Source organism: Coccinella septempunctata, chromosome 2, assembly GCF_907165205.1.
Source record: "Coccinella septempunctata chromosome 2, icCocSept1.1, whole genome shotgun sequence".
NCBI lineage: Eukaryota > Metazoa > Arthropoda > Insecta > Coleoptera > Coccinellidae > Coccinella > Coccinella septempunctata.
In genome coordinates this window covers 1,619,489-1,643,366 of record NC_058190.1, presented here as the reverse complement: position 1 = coordinate 1,643,366, position 23,878 = coordinate 1,619,489, and the positions used below count along the sequence as shown (strand labels likewise).

The 23,878-nt window shown below is 34.7% G+C and overlaps 4 protein-coding genes and 1 long non-coding RNA gene across 5 annotated transcripts in view; 3 read left to right on the top strand and 2 right to left on the bottom strand.

Annotated features, from left to right (window-relative positions):
- The first annotated feature begins 3,770 nt into the window (after positions 1-3,770).
- Positions 3,771-23,878, top strand: part of LOC123307488 (zinc finger autosomal protein-like) — an 85,117-nt gene continuing 65,009 nt past the window's right edge. The window contains exon 1 of the mRNA XM_044889819.1: positions 3,771-4,014. Coding sequence (XP_044745754.1) covers positions 3,971-4,014 — 44 coding nt within the window. The 5' untranslated portion in view covers positions 3,771-3,970. The remainder of the gene's footprint in view (positions 4,015-23,878) is intronic.
- LOC123307490 (zinc finger and BTB domain-containing protein 41-like) lies at positions 7,822-11,211 on the top strand. The gene is made up of 3 exons (XM_044889820.1): positions 7,822-9,678; positions 10,021-10,332; positions 10,855-11,211. The coding sequence occupies exons 1-3, from the start codon at positions 8,254-8,256 to the stop codon at positions 10,945-10,947; spliced, it is 1,830 nt and encodes a 609-aa protein (XP_044745755.1). The 5' UTR covers positions 7,822-8,253; the 3' UTR covers positions 10,948-11,211.
- On the bottom strand, positions 14,681-16,055 carry LOC123307508. Its single transcript, XR_006536980.1, has 2 exons — positions 15,823-16,055; positions 14,681-15,573 (listed from the first exon to the last, which is right to left on the bottom strand). It is a non-coding gene; the product is annotated as an uncharacterized LOC123307508 (long non-coding RNA).
- Positions 17,233-20,039, top strand: LOC123307485 (zinc finger protein 639-like). The gene is made up of 2 exons (XM_044889813.1): positions 17,233-17,396; positions 17,629-20,039. Exons 1-2 carry the CDS (start codon positions 17,338-17,340, stop codon positions 19,967-19,969), a joined length of 2,400 nt encoding a protein of 799 aa, XP_044745748.1. The 5' UTR covers positions 17,233-17,337; the 3' UTR covers positions 19,970-20,039.
- LOC123307503 (zinc finger Y-chromosomal protein-like) lies at positions 20,719-22,106 on the bottom strand. The gene is made up of 2 exons (XM_044889847.1): positions 21,897-22,106; positions 20,719-21,815 (listed from the first exon to the last, which is right to left on the bottom strand). The coding sequence occupies exons 1-2, from the start codon at positions 21,953-21,955 to the stop codon at positions 20,795-20,797; spliced, it is 1,080 nt and encodes a 359-aa protein (XP_044745782.1). The 5' UTR covers positions 21,956-22,106; the 3' UTR covers positions 20,719-20,794.

The window sequence follows — 23,878 nt, the reverse complement described above, 5'->3', positions numbered from 1 at the left end:
ACGCTGACGTTTGTTTTTCGAGTGGTCCATCTATTCTCTGTTCATTTAATCTATGGTTTGCACTTCTCTTATATTAGTGTTCTGTACGCCATTGAGTTCAATGGTTCTATCATGTCATAGAGTAACATCCTCTTTGCTGTTATATTTGATCATTGAACTCTATGGGTTCCCATAGAGTTCAATGCAGAGACATTGGTTCAATGTGGCTGTGGTCCGTATATACACTTTGGTTACTTCTGGTTAGTGAGTGGGCGGTCCGTATATGTCGAATTCCTGACAATTTGATTCAATATCAGTCACCAGAGTAACCGCTCTGGTAACTTGCGGTTACCATACGCTGTATTTGATGTTCTGTAGTTCTGTGCTGTTACTAGTCGTATTCGGGTTCGGCTTTCGGACTGTCCGAGAATGGTTCTAGAACTGCGCAGAGGATTTAATACTAGAGGCGAATTTTGGCGCTAGTAGTTAACTATGGTTAGGTTGTAGGTACTTGGGTAACCACATTTTGGCGAAGATAACCATGTAACTATGACGTTTTAATGACGTCACACGAAGTTAACCACGTTTTGAGTTGGGTTAATGGCGTGGTATGTCATTGAACTCTATGGGTTCCCATAGAGTTCAATGTGGTATGTATTTCTATTTCCTTTCAATGAGTGAAATGGATTATTGGACCATTGATGTTATGTGGGATTCACAAAGTTTTGAAGAGATGGATGCTATAATCAAAGATTAACCTCCCTCTTCTATATAACGTTATTTTTATAAATGAAATCCAATTACCAGACAGAAAAGAAATAATAAGGGAACTGGGAATCCGTTTAATTAATTTTATCACTCGTTAAGCAAAACTGAAAATTTGAATTTGATAATTTTGATTATTCTTAAGCTTATGAATTATTATTTACTAAGTATGCTGAGGTCTTGGTCGGATTCAGAATTTTTGGATGATTTTTTGCTTTGATAGACTTGATAAAGCCCTAAGCTATTTGGGATGTATATATACATAGTATATAGGGCCCATATACTATGTCAAGTAAAAATATGAATTAATGAGTATCTAGACTATCAAATGGAAAAGTATCTGTGTAGATAGTGAAATAATGAATCCTCAATGTAAAATCATTTTTATCTATAACAAACTCTCAAATATAAAGGAGTGTAAAAAAAACGGTATTTTAAATGGCACGGTTACTGATTACTTTTAATACAGATCTTCCTTTAAACAAAGCAATGGTATTCTCAATTCGTGTCGTTTCAGAGAGTAAAAAATTGAAATGCTTCTCCTTGGCCCTTGAATTTCCACTATCACTACTGATATAAAAATTTTTGCTGCTCATTATTTGAGAAACATGAACTTAAGTTCCCAACTGGTGAAAGATATGTGTAAATTTGAATACATATTCCATGTCTCTTTCCATATCATTCAGATTATCAGATGGTCATCGATATGGACACATAAACCAATGTTTGCAGGGATAAACAAGTCTTTTATCAATTGGTACTTTCCATCAAAGTATTTATCTTCTCCTTGTAGAAACATATTTTGATATGGTTTCTCTTTCCTTATTCCTCTAACCTCCATTTATTAATTTATTTGGAAATCCATTAATCGAACAAATCAGACAGAACTGCCAGTTGAGACCTTCCAATAAATGTCATCAGTAACTATGACGTCACACATAACCATAACCATAGTAACCTGTGGTTACAGCGCCAAAATTCGCCTTAGGGCGCAAGAGTTTTGCGCAGTCCCAGAACAATTCTCGGACTGTCAGAAAGCCGAACCCGAATACGACTCATAGACCTAATAAAATTGGCGAATCCAACTACCGATGAGGGCGCTGCGACTTGTCAACAAACATGGCGGAAGATGAGTAATCATCGTGAAAACTCTATTGTGAAAGCAATGTTATCGTAGATTTTATTCGATTATAGAGATATTTGTAAAGGTAGTGAATAATTATGGGATTATTGGTTGTGCTCGGGTTCCTCCAGAACTTTCCTGAACATGTTGGTGTCGTTTGATGAAGATTTTACAAGAACTTATATCCAGAAGATTTCATTCTATCATCACACTCACATGAATTATGTAATTTGTGGAAATAAATGAATGTAAATATTTGAGATAATTTATTTGGATGAAAACATATTATGCAGTTCAAAATGTCAACACAGAAATTATTTTCCAGCAATTACAACCAACTCAACAAGACCGCCTGAAAATTAATTCTACAGTTGTAATTTCATTAACGAAATTTGAAATTCTTGTCGAACGGTTTAATTATTGATCACTTTCAACTGCTTGCAAAATTCCAAGTCAAATCACTACTTTTCATTTGAAATGTTCCCAACATATCATCTCTTGAAGATTGCAAGTCCAGTAATGCATGTACAACTTCAGTTATGTTAGAAATTTAATCTCATATACTTTCTTCTGCTCAGATTTCTCGGCACTATTGAAATCATGGAAATGAAAATCCGCATTGCCTTTCTTAATCGTCCAACACTAGAAAATTCATCTAGAACAAAGATATCTCCTAACCTAAAATTATAGTGAAAATTGTTAAATAGTTTCTCAACTGAATGACACTGATATAAATACTCGCTAAATTATTTTAAAACCTATTTTTCTAGTCAGACATCCAAAAAATTTTGTGAATATAGTTCACTGGTAACCGAATATGTAATGAAAATATCTAACCCAAAGAAGTTAAACTCAAGTTATTAATCACTTTCTAGGTTAGTGATTTGGCCGCTAGGCGGCGTTTAGATTTTTGGATTCGCCAATGTCTCGTCCTCTAGATCATAATTGTAGTATACTATATATTGTATATAATGTGTCTTGATACATTCGCGGATCGAAAGATCCGTGGGGACATGATTGTGGCGTTCAGAGCATTAAAAGGATTTTTCGGCTGTGATCTGTCGCATCTCTTTGTGCTGAACACCAACCATCGCAGAGGACATGACATGAAGCTAGCGCGGGAAAGATTCCATACGAGAGCCCGTCAGCATTTCCTGACCAATCGGGTGTTCGCTTGTTGGAATCAACTTACACCTCATGTTGTTGGAGCTCCGACGGTTAATGTTTTCAAGAATCGGTTCGACATCTGGAGGACAAGTGTTATTTAGGATATTTCAGCACTTATTGGGGATTTTTCTGTTTTTTCTTCTTTTTTTTTCCCTTGTCATTGGATGAATATTGCTTATTTTTATTATGTTTCTATTTCAAGAGTTCTATAGTATTTTATACTCAACAATAGTCGTATTCGGGTTCGGCTTTCTGACAGTCCGAGAATTGTTCTAGGACTGCGCAAAACTCTTGCGCCCTAGTATTAAATCCTCTGCGCAGTTCTAGAACCATCCTCGGACCGTCCAAAAGCCGAACCCGAATACAGCTTCTGTATCTTTTATAATAATAATAATAATAATTATGAATGAATAAAGCTAATAACATAGTACCCTCTAAAATTTGACTTGTATTTTATTGCATATAATTCAGAGAACTCATATTTAATATAGATTTGAAGAAAGGTATTTCAAAAATAATAAGAAAAACCACGATGACACATAATCTAAAATAAAATGAAGGCTATTCATTTAAAATTGACGCTAAAATTCCCACCCCTTATCGATAAACGTAGCGATCGCAGCGACTCCTTACCTACGTTCCCCGTTTTCGGGGACGACGATAGTTCTCCTTCTCTCTACTCTTCATAGTTTTCTCTATGGTTTTTCTCAAAGAATCTTAACCATAGATCTAATAATATACTATTAGGTCTATGCTTTTAACCTCTCATCATACGGATATAAACAACGTAAAAAATCATCGTTTTCAACAAAATGAAAGGATTTTATTTCCAGGAAAAGCGTATAACCAGTATTGAAGAACTTTAAATTAAATAGAGTGTTTACCGATTTTATAATTCATCATTTAAATCCAGATCTACACCTACCAAAAATAGATATGGGTGAACATTGTATTGTTATTGAAGATGCTGATATTGATGAGTGAGTATTTACATTTACATATTGTGTTTCCATTATGCCGGATTTGTTAACTCAACTGAATTAGTCGTCTTGAATTCTCTGAGATTCAGAGATCGAATAAGGCAAGGTAAATGGTTAAACAATTTTATGTCCTTTATTGTCCTGTGTTTTTCGGTACTCCTCCACTTCGAGTATGGTTGTTATGAATTATGATTATTTATAATAAGTTTCAAGAATAAAAATACAAGACAGTGTGGGAATACTATTTTGTTATTAAACTGGTCTACAAGACGACCTTGGAGTTATATTATAGATCATGCACAAAATCCACTTTTGGACAATGAAGACCCTATCATCTACTGAAAAATTTCCCCAAAGAAGGATGTTATAAGATAAATGACTAAATACTAAGCTGTAATAGATATTGATCAACGATGACATGGGGAACGCTAGTGTTCTACTCCACTTATAGCAAAGAACGAGGTATTTAATCTGCTACAGACCAAATTAATATGATTGAACTATCTCTAATTACCATCCATAAAAATTCCAAGAAATCTAACACAATCCTTAGATGTGGTAACAGTATCCAGGTGGCAAGAATGAGTTCCTTACCACATTTATCCACTGGTAAATTCCGTCCTTTCAATGTTAATTACAGGATTTTCTGTATGGTACCATCTCATCAAGTATAAAGTCGCACAATATTTGAAGCTCCTAGAAAGAAGAAGCCCTAACAGCAAAAGACTTGTCATCAGCAAACAAGATTATCAAACCCATCTTTAAAATGATGTTTTGTGTACAAAAACTGAACAAAGCATCTCTTGGACTTAAGGGAGGCTCATTGATAGAAAGAAAGAACAACAGAGGTCCCAGTATGGATCCCTGTGGTACTCTGTTCAGGGTTAAGAGTGAACTCAGAGGATAGAGTACTTTGACATTTACTGGTCCTTCATAGACCTAATAATATATTAGAGAGATATGGGTGGTTATGCGGTAAAGGAATAAGGTCTTGCGCTATCTGTCTCAGATTTTAGTCGTATGGAAGATACAAATTTACGTAATTAGCGTAAGCAACGCATGATCGGTAAATATCCAAGTTTGTTGTCGACGTAGGTTTCTAGAAGACGCACTTAGTGTTAAGTGTCCCTTAAAATGAACCCTTAACTTAAATTACGTTGCACCAATTGTTGAGTGACATTTGAATGGCTAAAGCTAGCCTTAAATTTAAGCGCTCCTGTAATGACCACTTAGATATTTGAGGGCGGGATTCTAACCTAGAATAATTTGTTGAACTGGCTGCAGAACTTCCCATTTTTGATGGATTTCGAAAATTGAATGAATTAATTACTGAATACCAAGCCTTTTCTTTTGCCTTTATTGTAATGCCATCAGTCTTTTTTAATTTTCAATTTGATGTCACAAATCATACTGTAGTTAGCAACAAACTCTTTTCTTCTGTTGAGAAGTTGAGTGTCCTTCGTAAATTACCACCACTTGCTTAGCAATCATTCACCGTATTCGTACTAACAAGACCCAAGACCTTACAAAGAAAGTGTTGTACTTATGTAAACTTAGGTACCTTTTATTTGACAATCCTTATCATTATCAATATTAATGCTAATTCAACAACAAAAAGTTGTTACTCTTTGATAATATTATAATAATTTACTTGACACTGACTGACAGGATAATAAAGTTAGCAAAGATTATAGAGTAGAAAGATGGGAAACGAGGCGACTAAAGCGATTTGAGCGACATCTGTGTGTCACGCGTGTTATTAAAACGCTAGGACTGGTTAAAATATTAATTTGAGTGCCATTTGCAGAAATATATGACATTTTTTAAGATTTCAGACGTCAATTTTGATCAAAGAGGTTTTGAATGTTTTGACTCTCAAACGCTTTTTGTTTATCTGGCTCGTTCTAGTTGCCGATTTTTGGAGTTTTTTGCCTTATTTCTTGGTGAAAACTTCAAAATATTGTTCGAAAATTATTGAATGGTGAAGAACGGTGGATAAAATAATAAAATGTATTTTACGTGATTAAGTTTTTCACTCAACTAAGGAAAATGGAAGCGTAAGTATTAAAAGTCGTAACATGTGAATCGGTCATTCATTGATTCTTATTTTCAGTGCTCCGAAGTGGATAAAATTCTCAGGGCTTGAAGACAATTACTTCAGCAAACACTACTACACCATGTGCAATGAACATTTTACTGCAGGTCAATTGAGAACTGTTCATCGACGTAAATTGTTGTATGCAGAAAGCATCCCTTGCATAAACGGCCTATTAAGTGAATATGATGATCTTTATAGGTCCATTCAATGATTCTCAATTGCTACACTTTCAATATATTCAGAAATGCAGAGGTTTTATTGATTTCCATTTGGGAACCAAGTGACTGTCAAATTGTTGTTTAGAAAGTCAAAGTTTTATGAAACCTGCTGTGAGTGTTCTGTTCATTCATTAATCAATTTGTATATTGTGTCATGAAGAGACCATATCATAGGAAATCATAAAAAAAGCACCAAGAAACTATACTGACATACAGGTCTTGCATATGTCTGCAATATTTGTATATTTTACAAATTCAACTAAGTTCATTAATTCAGAACAACCTATTGTACAGAAACAACACCTTCGACGTATAGCAGATCACCATATACTTTAGTGTCCTAGGAAAAGCTTCATTTATTGCCCACTATTTCAATTTCTGTAAATTTTTTATGAATTGCAAATAAACATATAGCACAACCAACAGCGTTTTTCGTTGATATCAATTGATTCCAAACAATGTTTAGATGAAAACTAACATCCTGATCACAAAGCAAAACCATACTTTTGTTTTGTCGCTCAGGATGTTTGTTTTCTGATAGAAACAAAGTCAATATTGGAATGCAATACGAGAAATAGAATTCGAATTTCGCGCCCCTCAATCAAAAAACAGAAAACTGTTATCAAAAAGTATTCCTGTATTGACAGTGCGTTTTTAGCTCCATCTCATTGTCACGCGTGTTTTCACTGGCCAAAATGTAGTCGGTTTTTAGTACTAGCGATATGAGGGCGTTTCCTATCTTTCTACTCTATAATCTTTGAAAGTTAGTTTAATGAAATGACAACAATCATCGGCAACTCCATAGTGATGATTTCATAATTTTAAAATTTATGGACATGGACCTGTGAGTGGGCGCTATGCATAGTTACCAAGAAAAATTTGGAATTGATTTTGGCATTTAATATTGGAGTTTCATCATATTTCCTGGAGGATATTTGTGTGTATTGTCCTACTGAAATCAAGCCATAAGCCAATGTCCAATCTAGATGTTTCTACTTTTGTGGGTCTCGATAAAAAAAACCTCGAATTGAAACCTTTTATTTCCTATTAAAAACTAGTTACATAGTTCATAATGATCCATATGAGATTGAAATAGGTACTCAGAATTAAACACTATTTGAAAATTTCTATTTTTTTTTAATTTTCTTTCCATGTGACCCAAATGGGGAATTCTCCTCAATTTGGGTTATCACAGCATATCCAAGATTAAACTGAATAATAAAATAAACGGTTGAAATATCCATTTCAACCGTTTCCCAAAAAAAATTATTTTAACCACTGAAAAATGAAAAATCAAAATGGGTATTCAAAGTTCAAAGCGTTTTGTGAGAATTGCACAAGCTGGCAACATCGACTGTAATATGCCTTGATAATAAAGGACAACAAATGCATTATCTTGATGAGATAGACAAAGATGGCTGTCTATGAAGTCTGCGACGAACGAGGAATGTCTTACAATTTTATGGGATTTTTATGGCCGGTTGCAGTTGAAGCTCGCCAGTAAGTACGCGCCTGTAAATCAACAGCTGTTATTTTATAAACAAGCTGATCGGACATTGTTCTCTCTATTAGGAGCTGTTGCCAAATCATAAACTCCGCACAAAGCGATTTAAATTTTAAAACCCCATATTTGAAGGATGATTTTGAATAGTTTCCGCGGTAAATTTGAAAAAATCATTAATGAAACTCATAATTATTCAGTTTAAACTTGCATATGCAGTGATAACCCAAATTGAGGAGAATTCTCCATTCTCATAAAGGGATCTTGAACCCAACAATAAAAAAGAGCATTTCTGATATGGTGTTAACGATTAACGTTAACTTGCGCTAAATTATTCCAAAAGTAACGTTTAACGAAGTCAACTTTTTTAGTAACGGACGAGCGATTAACGAAGTTGATTGTCTGATTAACGGTGCCCAGCTATGCCCTTTTATTCAATTGACTCAGAAAGTCTAATTTATTTCAGAGTGAAGTTGGAAGAAAAACCAGGGATCATAGACATATGCGAACACTTCATAGATGAAGAAGGAGTTTACGATAGAGAAGAATTTATAATAAGGAACAAAGGAAGTTGCACGAATTCCTCAGATGTAGAAGTTGATGCAAATCAGTCAACTGCCTTTTTCAACAAAAAAATCTCTCAAGTATTTGATCCCACAACCATTAAATCTGAACCGGTTCACTTGGACCAGTGTGAATTTCCTAAATGTCACTTGATTGGTGCAAGGGAAGAAAAATATCTTGATGAACCCATACAATATGAACATACCGATCATACATACTGCAGTAAAGACGACAAGAATCCCGTTAAATTAGAAGTTGTAGACATTTTTGAACAGTTTATAGACAATGAAGGAGTTTATGATAGAGAAGAATATATAATTGAGAATGAAAAAATTAACCCAAACACTCTACTTATTGAAGATAATTCAAATCAATTTCCTGCCTGTTTAAACGAAAAAATGCCCCCAGTATTAGACCCAACAGGCATAAAATCTGATATGTTTAACTTAGGAGTTGTGGACACTTATGAACAATTTATAGACGAAGAAGGTGTTCACGATAGAGAAGAATATATAATTGAGAATGAAAAAATTAACCCAAACACTCTACTTATTGAAGATAATTCAAATCAATTTCCTGCCTGTTTAAACGAAAAAATGCCCCCAGTATTAGACCCAACAGGCATAAAATCTGATATGTTTAACTTAGGAGTTGTGGACACTTGTGAACAATTTATAGATGAAAAAGGTGTTCACGATAGAGAAGAATTTATAATAAAGAACGAAGGAAGTTACATAAATTCCTCAGATATAGAAGTTGATGCAAATCAGTCAACTGCCTTTTTCAACAAAGAAATCCTTCAAGTATTTGATCCAACGACCATCAAATCTGAACCGGTTCACATGGACCAATGTGAATTTCCTAAATGTCACTTGGTTGATACAGGGAAAGAAAAATATCTCGATAAATCCACACAGTATGATCATAATGATCATACCTACTGTCGCAAATATGACGAGAAATGTCATGTCAAATCAGAAATCTTAGAATTTGTCGAACAATTTATAGACAATGAAGGAGTTCATGGCAGAGAAGAATATATAATTGAGAATGAAAAAATGAACTCAAATTCCCTACTTATTGAAGACAATTCAAATCAATCACCTGCCTCTTTTAACGAAGAAATATCTCCAGTATTAGACCCAACAGGCATAAAATCTGATATGTTTAACTTAGGAGTTGTGGACACTTGTGAACAATTTATAGACGAAGAAGGTGTTCACGATAGAGAAGAATATATAATTGAAAATGAAAAAATTAACCCAAACTCCCTAATTAGAGAAGGTGATGCAAATCAATCACCTGCCCTTTTCACCAAAGAAACGCCTCAAATATTTGATCTAGAGAATGATGAAGCACTTCCTGTGACTATCAACAATCAAGAGTGTCATATGTGTGATTTTGAGACCAATGATGAAAAAGATCTTGCGTTACATATCAAATCTGTTCATTCGAATATTAAGTGTCATTTATGTGAGTATGTTACTAGCAGAAAAAGGGACTTTCTAATGCATGTCGAGCGTGTTCATCTGGATAGGAAGAAACAAGAATGTTACATTTCTGGATATGCTGCACATTTGAAAACTAAGGAACACAAGTGTCACTTATGTGAATATGCTGCGAGTAAAAAACAGACTCTTCAAAGGCATTTTGACACTGTTCATTTGAAAATTAAGACGCACAGGTGTCACTTATGTGAATATGCTGGGAGTGCTAAAGAGGCCCTCGAAAGACATATAAAATCAGTTCATTTGAATATTAAGAAACACAAATGCCACTTATGTGAATTTGCTACGAGTAAAAAACAGACACTTGATAGTCACGTGAAATCTGTTCATTTGAAAATTAAGGAACACAGGTGTTATCTCTGCGAATATGCTTCAAGTGAAAAAAATGCTGTTGAAAAACATATAAAATCAGTTCATTTGAAAATTAAGGAACACAAATGCCACTTATGTGAATTTGCTACGAGTGCAAAACAGACACTTGATAGTCACGTGAAATCAGTTCATTTGAAAACTAAGGAATACAAGTGTCACTTATGTGAATTTGCTACGAGTAAAAAACAGTATCTTCCAAGGCATTTTGACACTGTTCATTTGAAAATTAAGACGCACAGGTGTCACTTATGTGAATATGCTTCAAGTGAAAAAAAATATCTCGAAATGCATGTGAAATCAGTTCATTTGAATATTAAAGAACACAAATGCAACTTATGTGAATATGCTGCGAGTAAAAAAGATACTCTTCGAAGGCATTTTAACTCTATTCATTTGAAAACTAAGGAATACAAGTGTCACTTATGTGAATATGCTTCAAGTGAAAAAAAGGCTCTTGAAATACATATAAAATCCGTTCATTTGAAAATTAAGGAACACAAATGCAACTTATGTGAATATGCTGCGAGTAGGAAAGAGAATCTTCGAAAGCATTTTGACACTGTTCATTTGAATATTAAGAAATACAAATGTCACTTATGTGAATATGGTGCGAGTGTTAAGAATAGACTTGATTATCACGTGAATTATGTTCATTTGAAAATTAAGGATTAGGGAACACAAGTGTCATCTGTGTGAGTATGCTGCAAGTACAAAAAATGTCCTCAAAAAACATTTTTACTCTATTCATTTGAACATCAACGAGATATTAATGTCACTCATGTGAATATGAATAATTCATTGGAAAACTGGTAACAGGTGGGGACATGTTACAAGCATAAACGATACTTAAATAGTCGTGGAAAATCTGTCCATTCAAATAGCAAGTAACAATTGTCAGTCAGTGAGTATATTGTAAATAATTGAGGTTATTTTTAAGCATTGTAATTTTCATTTTCCCCCTCTACATTCCTTCTTGAAAAGAATCCCTCAACTAAAAATTCCGGACAGAAGTTCATATAGACTTCTTTTCTTAAAAATTGTCTCAGGAATATGTCGCTTATATTTTAACGTACTTATGTTACTTCCCTATATGTATATATACTCGCAACATACATGTATGTTCAGATTTTGTATAACCCATTCTGTAACCAAAATACTAGAGATTATTTCGAAAAAAATTGGGCTTCAGAGACCTTCAGTTGGATTTGCTTTCTCCCAACAGATAAACATTAAAAGACTTATGTCAAATTCGTATTGTTTATTTTTGTGTACTTCTTTTATACATTCCAGTTTTATAATATTTTCAACTATGGCTATAGAATTTCATAAGTGAGGGAATAAAGGAGCAACTTAAATGAAAATTTATAATTAACTGTCCTCCAAAAATGGGCGGGAAGACCTAGAACATAGTGTCCTTGTTACAAAGGAAAAATACTAAAAATGGCCAAAAAATGAGTTAGATAAGTGAGTCAACACATTAAAAAAATTGTTGAAAAAAATGGAAATTTATAAAACACTCTTTTGAGGAACTGACATAGTTATATGATTTTGTTCAAAGAAAAAAATTATTCAGAACTTTCAGAATGGATCTACAGAATGCTATATCATCTTAAAGTTTAAAAATAAATTTAGATATGTTGAAATATACTGGATACTCCATATGAAAAATAAGATTTTTTGGTAGAAACTTGTAACGTGGTTTCCTCGGAGAAAACTTGTCTCGAGCGCCAGCTATTCTTTTCACTAGGAAGAATAGCAAACCTACCAGAGTAGCTGCTAGTCGGAGACAGAGTTCGCTGTTTTCTAGGGTGGTAGCGATAACGAAGTAGTCAAAATCAAATTATGTACCAGTTTATTCACACCTTCTGAAACTGATTATACACTCAGGGGCAAAATTAACCGGCCACCTACATTTCACGAATTCATTCGAAATTCTATAGTAATTCAATTAATTATGTGATGCTATTACATCGGGCTAACCTTTATAGTAAAAAAAGACTTATGTTAAATGTAAAATAGTTTGATTGAAACAGAAAATAAAGAAATAGCAGCCAACTTGCACAAAATAAAAATGATTAATTAAAAGAAAAAATCGCTTCGAATCATCCCATTAATATCGCGTATTTCCTCCTCTAGCCCTAATAACCTCCCGTAACCGATTCGGGAGCCCATCCATAATATTTTGAATATCCCTTTATGGAATATTTTCCCACTCCTCAAATGCTGCAGATTTTAGCTCACTCATGGTCGTAGGAACTGGCACACGACTCCGGATCCGTCTTTTTAGATTGTCCCATGCATGTTCTATAGGGTTTAAATCTGGTCTTTGAGCTGGCCACGGTAATCGTCGAATATTGACGTCGTCCAAGTATTCGGTGACCACTCTGGAGGTGGTGCACGAGCGTTGTCGTGCATTAAAATAAATTATCGCCTATTAATGGCGCAAAAGGAATGAAATGTTGTTCAAGGACTTCTGTCACGTACCTGTGAGCATCAACGCTGCCTCTATCAAAGACGACCAACTCTGTACGGGCGTCGTAAGCAATGCCAGCCCACACCATGATTTAACTACCTTCGAAACCTACTGTTTGCACCATACAACCTTCAGCAAACCTCTCACCACGGCGTCTATACACTCGCTGACGTCCATCAGGATGTCGTAAAGCAATTCTCGATTCATCCGTGAAGAGAACAGCTTTCCATTGTTCGGAAGTCCAATTTAAGTGTTCTCGGGCAAATTCAAGTCTCGCTCTTCTGTGCATTGTGGTCAGTTCTGGGACTCGGGCTGTACTATATGCTCTGAAATCTCTCTCTGCCAACCTTCTTCTTATTGTTCGAAGAACTAATATTTCGTACCTCAAACAAGCGGTTACGAGCCTCAGACGCTGTTGTGAACCGATTTTGCATAACGTTCGAGACGATGTAACGATCATCTCTCTCTGATGTACACCTTCTACTACCCTGTCCTAGCCTTCTTGTGTACAAACCAGTATCTCTGTAACGCCGAATAGCATCTTGTATCGTGGTTCTTGGATATCCAAGCAGTCCTCCAATCTTACGCTGGCTGAACCCAGCGTATGCAAGTGCCACAGCCTTAGCTGCTCCGGCTGCGTCCACTGGCATTATTTTTAGTATGGGGAAAATAACCGCGTCCCAACACCTCGGTTTTATTAGAAAAAATTGTATCACAATGCTTTAAAACAAATTCATCCTGTACATTAACGTTGCGACGAGAATGTCAACTTCCGACTGAACTCATTATTGTTGAATAAAAAGGAAAGAAGTTAACAAAACATATGTATGATTGTTTTCAGAAATGAAAGAAACACAACCAGGGCGGACCTACTCGAGACTTTTATTCACTACCCCAAGGGCTACGCTCCATGACTGATAGCGATAAAAAGGTCTATTTTGAGCGTAACTACGGGATTTCACTGATGACGAGCGGTATCTCTTATTCTCTACTCCAAGGGCTTACGCACCATGACTGATAGAAAAGAAGAGATTTCTATTTCAACACTTATGATGCGGGAACGCGAACAGGGGGTTGACGGGACTTTCTCTTCACTACCCCAAGGGCTTACGCACCATGACTGATAGCGAAGGGAAAAGTCAGACTCGCGAAACAGGGTAAAGTACGATAAAAGATAACAAAAAGCGATACAGTACAGCAGTGTCGAAGAAGTAACCGATGTAGGTCTAATTAAGAAACTGAACGGTATAGACGGGGACCTACCTCCTTTATTCAAGGCACTCGCGGAATAAACGAAAAATAAAAATTAATTTCTGAGAGCACTACCTTCGTAACACAAAATTTATTCTAAATTCGCTGATCGGCTCGTCGGCATACAATCGCAGAGACAAGAGAAAAAAAGAGTAAAAAGCGTCAAGTGGCAAAAGAGACAGTCGCGGGGGAAAATCTGCTTTTATAGGCAAATCCCCACACACGTTAAAAATCTGAGAATTCCAGAATGCGACAAGAATGAAAAACGTCGTCAGCTCCGCTTTATCGCATATCAACATCAGAAAAACGTCGAAATCTTCAACGGCATGCAAGAAAAACAACGTTAACCACAGATAAACTCCAATTTACTCAGAAAACTGGGATTCATTACAAACTACAACATTGCAAAGCTGAGAATATTTTAAATCCATAGGACAGGTAAGACAATCAAAATTTTCAGAATAATTATTGTAAGTTGAGTTTTTCCAAAAGGTCTCAAAGGCAATCCACTATGGGATACCCTGTATCATTTTAGTTTCACTTCAGATGTACAGATTCAACATGTGTTGCTAGGTTCTTTTTAGAATTCACAGCGTAATCACAAAATTCACATTTGTGTTTTCCCATATTTAAATGGACTAAGTTGATATGATTTTGAAGAGTACTTTTTCTTCTCGTAGCATAATCGCACAGATGACACTTTTTAGTACTGTGCACCTTGTGTTTTTTAATTTTCAAATGGACAGCTCTTACGTGAGTATCAAAGTTACGCTTTGTATTCGCAGCAAATTCGCATAAATGACATTTGTGGTTTTTGATATTCAAATGAACAGATTCAATATGACTCTCAAGCCTATTTTTCCTATTTGTAACATACTCGCATAGGTGGCACTTATGATTCTTAATTCTCACATGAGTAGTTTTTACGTGTAGTTTGAGGGTTTCTTTGATGCTTGCAGCATATTCACATAAGTGACACTTGTGCTCCCTGATATCAAAATGAACAGAGTTGATATGTTGTTGAAGCTGCTTTTTGAAACTTGTAGCGTATTCACATAGATGACACTTGTGATCCTTGATTTTTAAATGAACAGTTTTCACATGAATTATGGGGTGTCCTCTTCATATGTGCAGCATATTCACACAATTCACACTTGTAGTTTTTAACCTTTAAGTGAACAGCTTCTATATGTATTCGAAGAGTTCTTTTTGTAGTAGCGGCATATAAATGACACTTATGGTTCCTGATTTTTAAATGTACATGATCGACATGCTTTTTCAGATTTTCTTTCCAATCGGTACAGTACCCACATAATTGGCACTCGTGTTTTTTTGTATCAAAGTGTACACATTTCACATGACTTTGCAGGTCACTTTTAGCACTTGCGATGTGTTCACACGATGAGCACTTATGATGAGCAGATGATAACTGATTTTCCTCGACATTGGTAAATGAACAGTTTGAGTTAGTTTCCTCATTCTTGATAATATATTCCTCTCTTTCATAAACCCCTGTTCCATCCATAAATTGTTAAGCAACGTCTATAATTCCTAATTTTTCTTCTACCTTCACACTGAAAGAAAACAGAAAGATAATGGAAATGATAAATATTAATCATAGTTATAATGTACACTCAAAAAATAGCCGTTGTCAAGTAGGCTAAGGAATTTTGATAATCAATATTCTGTTTATGAACATCTCTTAGTTTTTTCTGTACGATTTCCCAGAAAAACTGACAAGTTAGCTTTCTGGATTGTTGTGTTAAAGTATATACTAATTGTAATAACTACTAATACTCTACCTCTATCATATAAATACTTACTCTTCATGGGCAAGATGTACCTCTTCTCTAATATTAATACTAAGTTCATCTGTATCCATTTTTTAGTTCTGCAACAAAACGGTACTTAGAAGAAAGTATATCTCAAAGATTATAACTCTATAATCTTTGGTGTTTATATTTATATTATATTGTAATTTTAATTCGTAAAATTTACATTTCTCATAAACGATTTATTATTTATTTTGTATTTTGTCCATGTCATAGACCACATAAAACACCCATGACCACAGATTACAGAGTAGTGCCAGAGATATATCCATAGAGTCTATGGATATATCTCTATATCTCTGAGTAGTGCCCATGACTTTCCCTTTCTCTATGTGACTTACCATAGACCAGAGACAAGACCAGAGGTTGTCTCTGCCATAGACCAAGGCTGTGGTCCGTATATACACTTTGGTTTCTTCTGGTTAGTAAGTGGGTGGTCCGTATCAGAGACAAGGGACCCTTTCTCTATGGTCCGTATACATTGAACTCTATGGGAACTGGAATGGCATCGCGATACAGGCAAAACATTGAACTCTATGGGAGTAGAGTTCAATGCTGATAACAACAAAGATATTACATGTGTAATATCTTTGGATAACAAAATAAAAATAAATAAGACATGTGAAATGAGTTGACAGGCTGTCAGAGATGAACAGGTGACAGTTTTCAAATGTTCTGTGGCTTAAAAAGTAGACGACAGACGTGGCAACGGCGGTACGGGCAAAGAGTATCAACAAGAGTATTCACTCTATCATTTTGGCCGGTTGCGTTTCAACGCCCTTGAATGTTCCTTGGTTTAGTGGAGGGACGAAAACGAAAGCAGATGTTCGTTCTGTTCGCAAGTCCCAATCTGATTGGTCGCCCAGATTCTCGTTTGATTGTAGTGAATCTGAGCGCAGTATTGCTGGCGCGTAGCGTCTCCCCACTTCAAGGTTGAAATTCCATGCATTCGATCTTCCCTTGTAAATCGGCGAAGTGAAACCTCTTGTTGTTACTCTTTGGTACGGGTATGAGCATTTAGCTCAGAGACAACAGGTTGTCTCTGATTTAGCTCCTCGTCTAGGCTGAAGGAGCATCGAGGAAGCACGGGGATGCGTGCGCAGTTTTTTAGGTTGGAAATATGACTCTATGGTCAAATACTTTGAACACTGTGGTGAATTCCTTCGGAAACAAGTATACTACAATTATGATCTATTCGGACGAGACGCTTCATATAATTAAGATCAAACTTCACTTAAGGTAAGTTCGTTTAATCTCTTAATTATTATTAGGTCTATGATACGACTACTCTCATAAAGTAAGTGTGTTCTGTGACTACTCTTTGGTTCTGTGATTTGATGATCTACTCTGTAATCTGTGGATTTGATGTTTTGTGGTTCTCATCAACAGACTCCTAAGATGTCTAAAAACAAAGAGTAACAACAAAGTTTGGTAACAACTTCTTGGATCAACCTCTTCTCCCTGATATAAGTAAATTTTGCATGATTTGTGTAAATAATCAGAAAAATGGATATGATAGAATGCTGTTATAACGCTGAAGCAGAGTTACATATATCCAACGATAGGTGAGTACTTACTTTCAGAATATTCTCATGAAATATTAAATTTTTACTTTTCGTTCCTTTAGACCTAATCGATAAAAATGATATTTTCATGTACTAACCCAACGTAACAACCTAATCTAACCTCAAAATGATTCAGTATCATTTTTATCCAAAATTGATCAATCATTCACATTTCTCCCAAAAAATAACCTCAAACCCCAATTCATTCTTTTTCATATCTGATTTCTTTCAGTGTAATGTTGGATGAAAAATCAGGAGTTCTTGACCAAATATCAGAAGAAAATGGAGCTAATGTAGGAAGAGAAAATACGAAGTTGAAAAATAATATGAGATTTATAGATGCTTTTGAACAATTCATACATAAAAAAGAAGAATACATCATCAAGGATGGAAAAAGTTACTCAAATTGCTCAGTTACCGAAGTGGATGGTGATACATTATCATCTGTCCCTTTTACAGAAGAAAAGCCTCTTATATTCGAACCACTGATTAATAACTCCAAACTGACTCACATAGATAGTGATAAAAGTCACATAGGTCCTGTAGTTGAAGAAAATAGTCTTGAAAACCATACAGGATATGGCTATGCGTCCAGTCTGGATGAAGACAGTTACTCAAATTGCTCAGTTAACGAAGCCGATGCTGATACATTATCGTCTGCCTCTTTTACAGAAGAAAAGCCTCAATTAATTGAACCACTGATAAATAACTCTCAAATAGCTCACTCAGATAGTGATAAAAGTCACATGAGTCCTGTAGTTGAAGAAAATAATCTTGAAAACCATACAGGATGTGGCTATGCTTCCAGTCTGGATGAAGAAAGTTACTCAAATTGCTCAGTTACCGAAGACGATGCTGATACATTATCGTCTGCCTCTTTTACAGAAGAAAAGCCTCAATTAATTGAACCACTGATAAATAACTCCCAAATAGCTCACTTATATAGTGATAAAAGTCACATGAGTCCTGTAGTTGAAGAAAATAATCTTGAAAATCATATAGGATGTGGCTATGCTTCCAGTCTGGATGAAGAAAATTACTCAAATTGCTCAGTTACCGAAGCCGATGCTGATACATTATCGTCTGCTTCTTTTACAGAAGAAAAGCCTCAATTAATTGAACCACTGATAAATAACTCCCAAAAGGCTCACTTAGATAGTCACATGAGTCCTGTAGTTAAAGAAAATAATCTTGAAAACCATATAGGATGTGGCTATGCTTCCAGTCTGAAAGATCAAGAAGAAAAACTTTTGCCTACTGAAAACCTTGAACACATTAAACCTCATCACTATCAGTGTGATTATTGTGACTATTTTACAAATAGAAAAAGTGCCCTCCGAATTCATGTCGAGTCTGTTCATTTAAATATGAGGAAACACAAGTGCCAGTTTTGTAATCATGCTTCTAATGATAAAACTTCACTTAAGAGCCATATTAACGTTGTTCATTTGAATATCAAGGAACACAAGTGTCACTTATGTGAATATACCGGGAGTAAAAAAAGTTACGTTGAAATGCATGTGAAAGCTGTTCATTTAAAGATAAAGAAACACAAGTTTCACTTATGTGATTTTGCTGCAAGTCGGAATCATGAGCTGAATATGCACATAAAATCAAATCATGCTTCAACTATACAGAACGATTTCGATGTACACAGAAATTCCGTTCATTTGAAAAATAAGAAATTCGAGTGTAAGCTATGTGATTATGTCGCAAGAAGAAAAGATAGCCTCGAAAAGCATGTTGATGCTGTTCATTTAAAAATCAAGGACCACAAGTGTCACTTATGTCAATATGCTACAACTGAAAGAAAAATCCTCAAACAACACATATCAGGGGTTCATTTAAAAATTAAAGAACACAAATGTCATTTATGTGAGTATGCTGCTACTCAGAAAGGTCGACTTGAAATTCACATAAAATCAGTTCATTTGAAAATTAAAGATCAAAAGTGCCACCTGTGTGATTATGCTTCAAGTCAGAAAAAGGATCTGAATAGGCACATGAAATCTGTTCATTCAATAACTAAGGACCGCAAACACAAGTGTGACGTATGTGAATATTTTGCTACTGAAGAGCAAAGGCTTGAGGAACACAAAAAAATTGTGCATTTGGGAATAAAGAAACACAAGTGCGATCTATGTGAATATGCTACGAATGAAGAAGAAAGGCTTGAAGAACACACAAAGATTGTTCATTTGGGAATAAGGGAACACAAGTGTGATTTATGTGAATATGCTGGGAGCAATGAAAGAACCCTTAGAAAACACAAAACAATCTTTCATTCGAAGACTAAGGATCACAAATGTCACTTGTGTGAGTATGCCGCTCATCAGAAAAGTGTGCTTGATAAACACATAAAATCAGTTCACTTGAAAATTAAAGAGCACAAGTGCCATCTATGTGATTATGCTGGGAGTACAAGAAGTAAAGTTAGGATCCACATAAAATCAGTTCATTTGAAAATTAAGGATCAAAAGTGTAACTATTGCGAGTATGCTTCAAGTACAAAAACAGACCTTCAAAAGCATGTGGACATTGTTCATTTAAATATTAGGAAAAAACGCAATTGATGTCCAAGTATGTTATGAATAAAAAAAATAATAATATCCTGTTATTCTTTGAAATATATTGTGTAGAAGATTTCGATTTTTTTTAAAATTTTTTCTATGGATAACACACTCGATAAGAATAATATTTATTCACTATCCTATTGAAAACAAATTCGAAGAATGAAAAATTTTTTAGGAAATCTGTTAATTACTAGTCATCAAATCAGATGGAAGATGGAAAACCCCTCAATTCGAAACAAATAACTCGAATGTTATTTATTTATTTAATGTTTATCTACAAGCCACAAGCTGATGCCTGATTTCCTTGATGTTCTCACCATTATTGTTCAAACAATATTCTCATGGTGTTCTCTACTTCCGCTTCCAACGGGTTTGCACACCAGCCAGAAAATCTTACTCCCAGTAAGTGTATGCCAATTAAAATTCAAAACGATCAACTTGATTCAAAATAAGGGTACAATTTTGTGAAAAAATTATGCTTCATTACAACATGTGTGATAAAAAATAAGAACTCGTAGCCTTAATCAAAAAATTGATTTTGAAAAAATCAATTTTTTTATTTTTCTCGTTTTGAATGATATTTTTCCAGACCTGGTAAGGTTGAAATTTCGCTAACCAAATTTTTTTTCTTCCTTCTGAGTAAAAAAAAATGGAAAAATGCTATTTGGCTTGACAAAACTACTGCTCATTGAGCACATCGAAATATATTTTTTAATGATTTTCATCAGAATCAATACATTTTTGTTGCAGGAACATGCTTTATTTCCAAAATAAACAGATTTCATATCCCATTGAAGATCACAGGTAGCATAATCAAAAAAATTGTTAATCATGTCCTTCCATATTTGAATGAAGAGAGTCAACATGCTTTCTTAACGAGTCTTTTCTATTCGCACCATAATCACAGAAGTCACACTTGTGTTTCTTTATCTTTAAATGAACAGCTTTCACATGCATTTCAACGTAACTTTTTTTACTCCCGGTATATTCACATAAGTGACACTTGTGTTCCTTGATATTCAAATGAACAACGTTAATATGGCTTCGAAGAAGACTTTTACTGTTGGTATCATAACTGCAAAGATGACACTTGTGTTCCTTTATTTTGAAATGAACAGTTTTAACGTGGTTTTCCAGGTGTTGTTTTTCGCTCGCAGCATATTCACATAAGTGACACTTGTGTTTCTTGATATTTAAATGAATCGTGTTGATGTGCTTTTCAAGATTTCGTCTAACATGTGTGAAATACCCACATAGCTGACACTTGTGTTCCTTGATATTCAAATGGACAGATTTTATGTGTACTTCCAGGTCCTTATTTTTACTCGCAGCATATTCACATAAGTTGCATTTGTGTTCTTTGATATTCAAATGAACGGATTTTATATGTATTTCAAGAGCCTTTTTTTCACTTGAAGCATATTCACACATGTGACACTTGTAGTTTTTGATATTTAAATGAACAGCATTGACATGCTTTCGCAAGCTCTCTTTTCTACTCGTAACAAAATCGCAAAAGCGACACTTATCTTCTTTAATTTTCAAATGGACTGACTTTACATGTGCTTCAAGATGACTCTTATGACTCGTAGCATAATCACAGAAGCGACATTCGTGTCCCTTGATATTTATTGTATTTGTATTATTTTTTAGTGTCTCAAATCTTTCAGGCAATTCCTTTGTAAAAGATTCAGTTGATAGATCATGTGTAGCAATTTCTATATTTAAGCAATTTGAGTCACTTTCTTCTTTTTTAATTATATATTCTTCTCTGTCATGAACTCTATTTTCATCCATAAATTGTTCTAAAATGTCTGTTTTTCCCAATTCTTCTTCTAACTTTACTCTGAAAGGAATTCGAATCCTTGAGACAATTGAACTAGGAGGAAAAGACGATAGTTTATGGAAACATGAAAAAGATACTAACTTATCATGGATAACATGTACCTCTTCTTCAATATTTACATTATTTTTATTAGTATCCATTATGAGTCTTTTTGTTCTGAATAATTACCATTAGGTTTTCATAAAAATAACTCGACTGCTTATGATATTTAAAGCTAAACAATGAGTAGAAAGCTAATGCTAAACCAGTGTAAACCTGTATTTGGCTGAACTTATGAAGAGAGCTGAACCTCTGATAGATTGTCTATGCCTCTGAGCTTCTTCGTATCACAGAACAGACCTTACTTACTTTATGCTTCGTATGAAGGGTAGAGATTATAGAGTCTCTTTTAGAGACTCTGGTCTCTATAATCTTTGCTCCATACTTCTTGGTTAAACTTTGACCAAAGATATTATAAATTATAATAATTACAGAGACTTGTTGTCTCTGATATGGATTCCCTAATTGTATTATCTTTGGATTTGACATATATGTCGAATATAAAGGTTATGGCAAACTTTTTGGTTATGGTATGATCATAGACACCAAATATACACATAACATAGACATAGAGACATGGACTGTGCCTTCCCTTTATATCTATGCATGAAATACGGTCAAAAAAAGTGACAGAGAGAAAAACACGTCGGGAATGCAGTTGTCTTTTTCTAGAATTTTGATTGGTCTACACTCACCTCTATGTGAACAAAAAAGAGAAAGGTATATCACGACGAGCTTTTCTCTTTTTCTAATAAATAGCCAATTTCATGCTGGCATTGCTCAGTCCATGTCTCTATGTCTATGACACATAATAACATTGAACTCTATGGGAGTTCAATGCATAATGATAATCTATGGTTACGATATATCCACAGAACATCAAATAATGTATCAAAAAGATGTCAATGTCAAAGAAATTGCTTTATTGTTGGGTATGGATACGAGGAGCTAAATGCTCATACCCGTACCGGCGTTGCCACGTCTACCTCTCATACTGAAACTGTCAACTTCGGTACTGAAACTTCAACCAGCTGTCAGATAGATGTCAAAATAAAATTGTGAGGTGTTGTGTAGGCAAAAATAACACATCATTTGGAATATTATTTTACTTTTATTTAAAATACGTACATTGAAATGCATTATTTTTGGTTTTTAATTTGATGGTGGTGTTAATCCTAGTGATTCTTTAGTGTTAAATGTGCGTTATTAATGCCAGTAATGGTAATGAAAGTATTCAATATCTTGGGAAAGTCACACAGTATATTAGCAGGAAGTGAATAATTATGCCATTTTCTCGTTGTGTTGTTGGATGTGGAGGCCGAGGAAACAGTGTTAAGTTTTTTTTTTATTCCGGAAGAAATTTCTGTATTTCAGCATAAGAAGCTTCACTCAAATTACTTGACGAGGAGACAACAAAACTGCTATTATTAGGAGAGCTGACTTATACTAGTTATATTTTTATTTATACTCATTATATTTATGCTGTTTTTCTAACTAGTTCTATTTTGTATCGATTATATTTTTATAGTGTTCCTGGGCAGGAAGACCTGAGTTGTTAACCCTTGGAAACATTGTTTCAATAAAGTTTATTACTACTACTATAGTGTTCCTGTTTTATATATACCTATATTGAATACACCTTTTCAATGAAACAGTGCATCTTTTCAAGAATATTTAATATTATTACATAATATTACGTATTTACATTTTGAGAAAATATTCATTCCATCTCTTATTACCCGTACAAACGCTGTAGAAATAAAGGCCAGGAACAATGGTCTACCATACGCATTCCATATGGATCCAGAGTTTCACAATCCTCAAAGCAGTATTTTATTACAGGTTGGTCATTATTCCCTTCTCTAAATATACATCAATTCATCTGTGCTAACCCTTTTGTGAAATACTTTCCTCGAATATTATGTTCCAAATATTTTATAGAGTAACCTAGGTAAAAGGCTAATTATAAAGTATTTGTAGGCTGCTACGCTCTGAATGCTTTCGTACATCTGGCTTATCTTCTG

Coding starts and splice junctions, on each gene's coding strand:
- LOC123307490 (XM_044889820.1), top strand. CDS start 8,254: ATGCCCTTTTATTCAATTGACTCAGAAAGTCTAATTTATTTCAGAGTG. Junction 9,679..10,020: donor CAAACTCCCTAATTAGAGAA/GGTGATGCAAAT, acceptor TATGCTGCGAGT/AAAAAACAGACTCTTCAAAG. Junction 10,333..10,854: donor CAGTTCATTTGAAAATTAAG/GAACACAAATGC, acceptor TTGAATATTAAG/AAATACAAATGTCACTTATG.
- LOC123307503 (XM_044889847.1), bottom strand. CDS start 21,955: ATGGATACTAATAAAAATAATGTAAATATTGAAGAAGAGGTACATGTT. Junction 21,816..21,896: donor GTACATGTTATCCATGATAA/GTTAGTATCTTT, acceptor AATTCCTTTCAG/AGTAAAGTTAGAAGAAGAAT.
- LOC123307485 (XM_044889813.1), top strand. CDS start 17,338: ATGGATATGATAGAATGCTGTTATAACGCTGAAGCAGAGTTACATATA. Junction 17,397..17,628: donor TTACATATATCCAACGATAG/GTGAGTACTTAC, acceptor GATTTCTTTCAG/TGTAATGTTGGATGAAAAAT.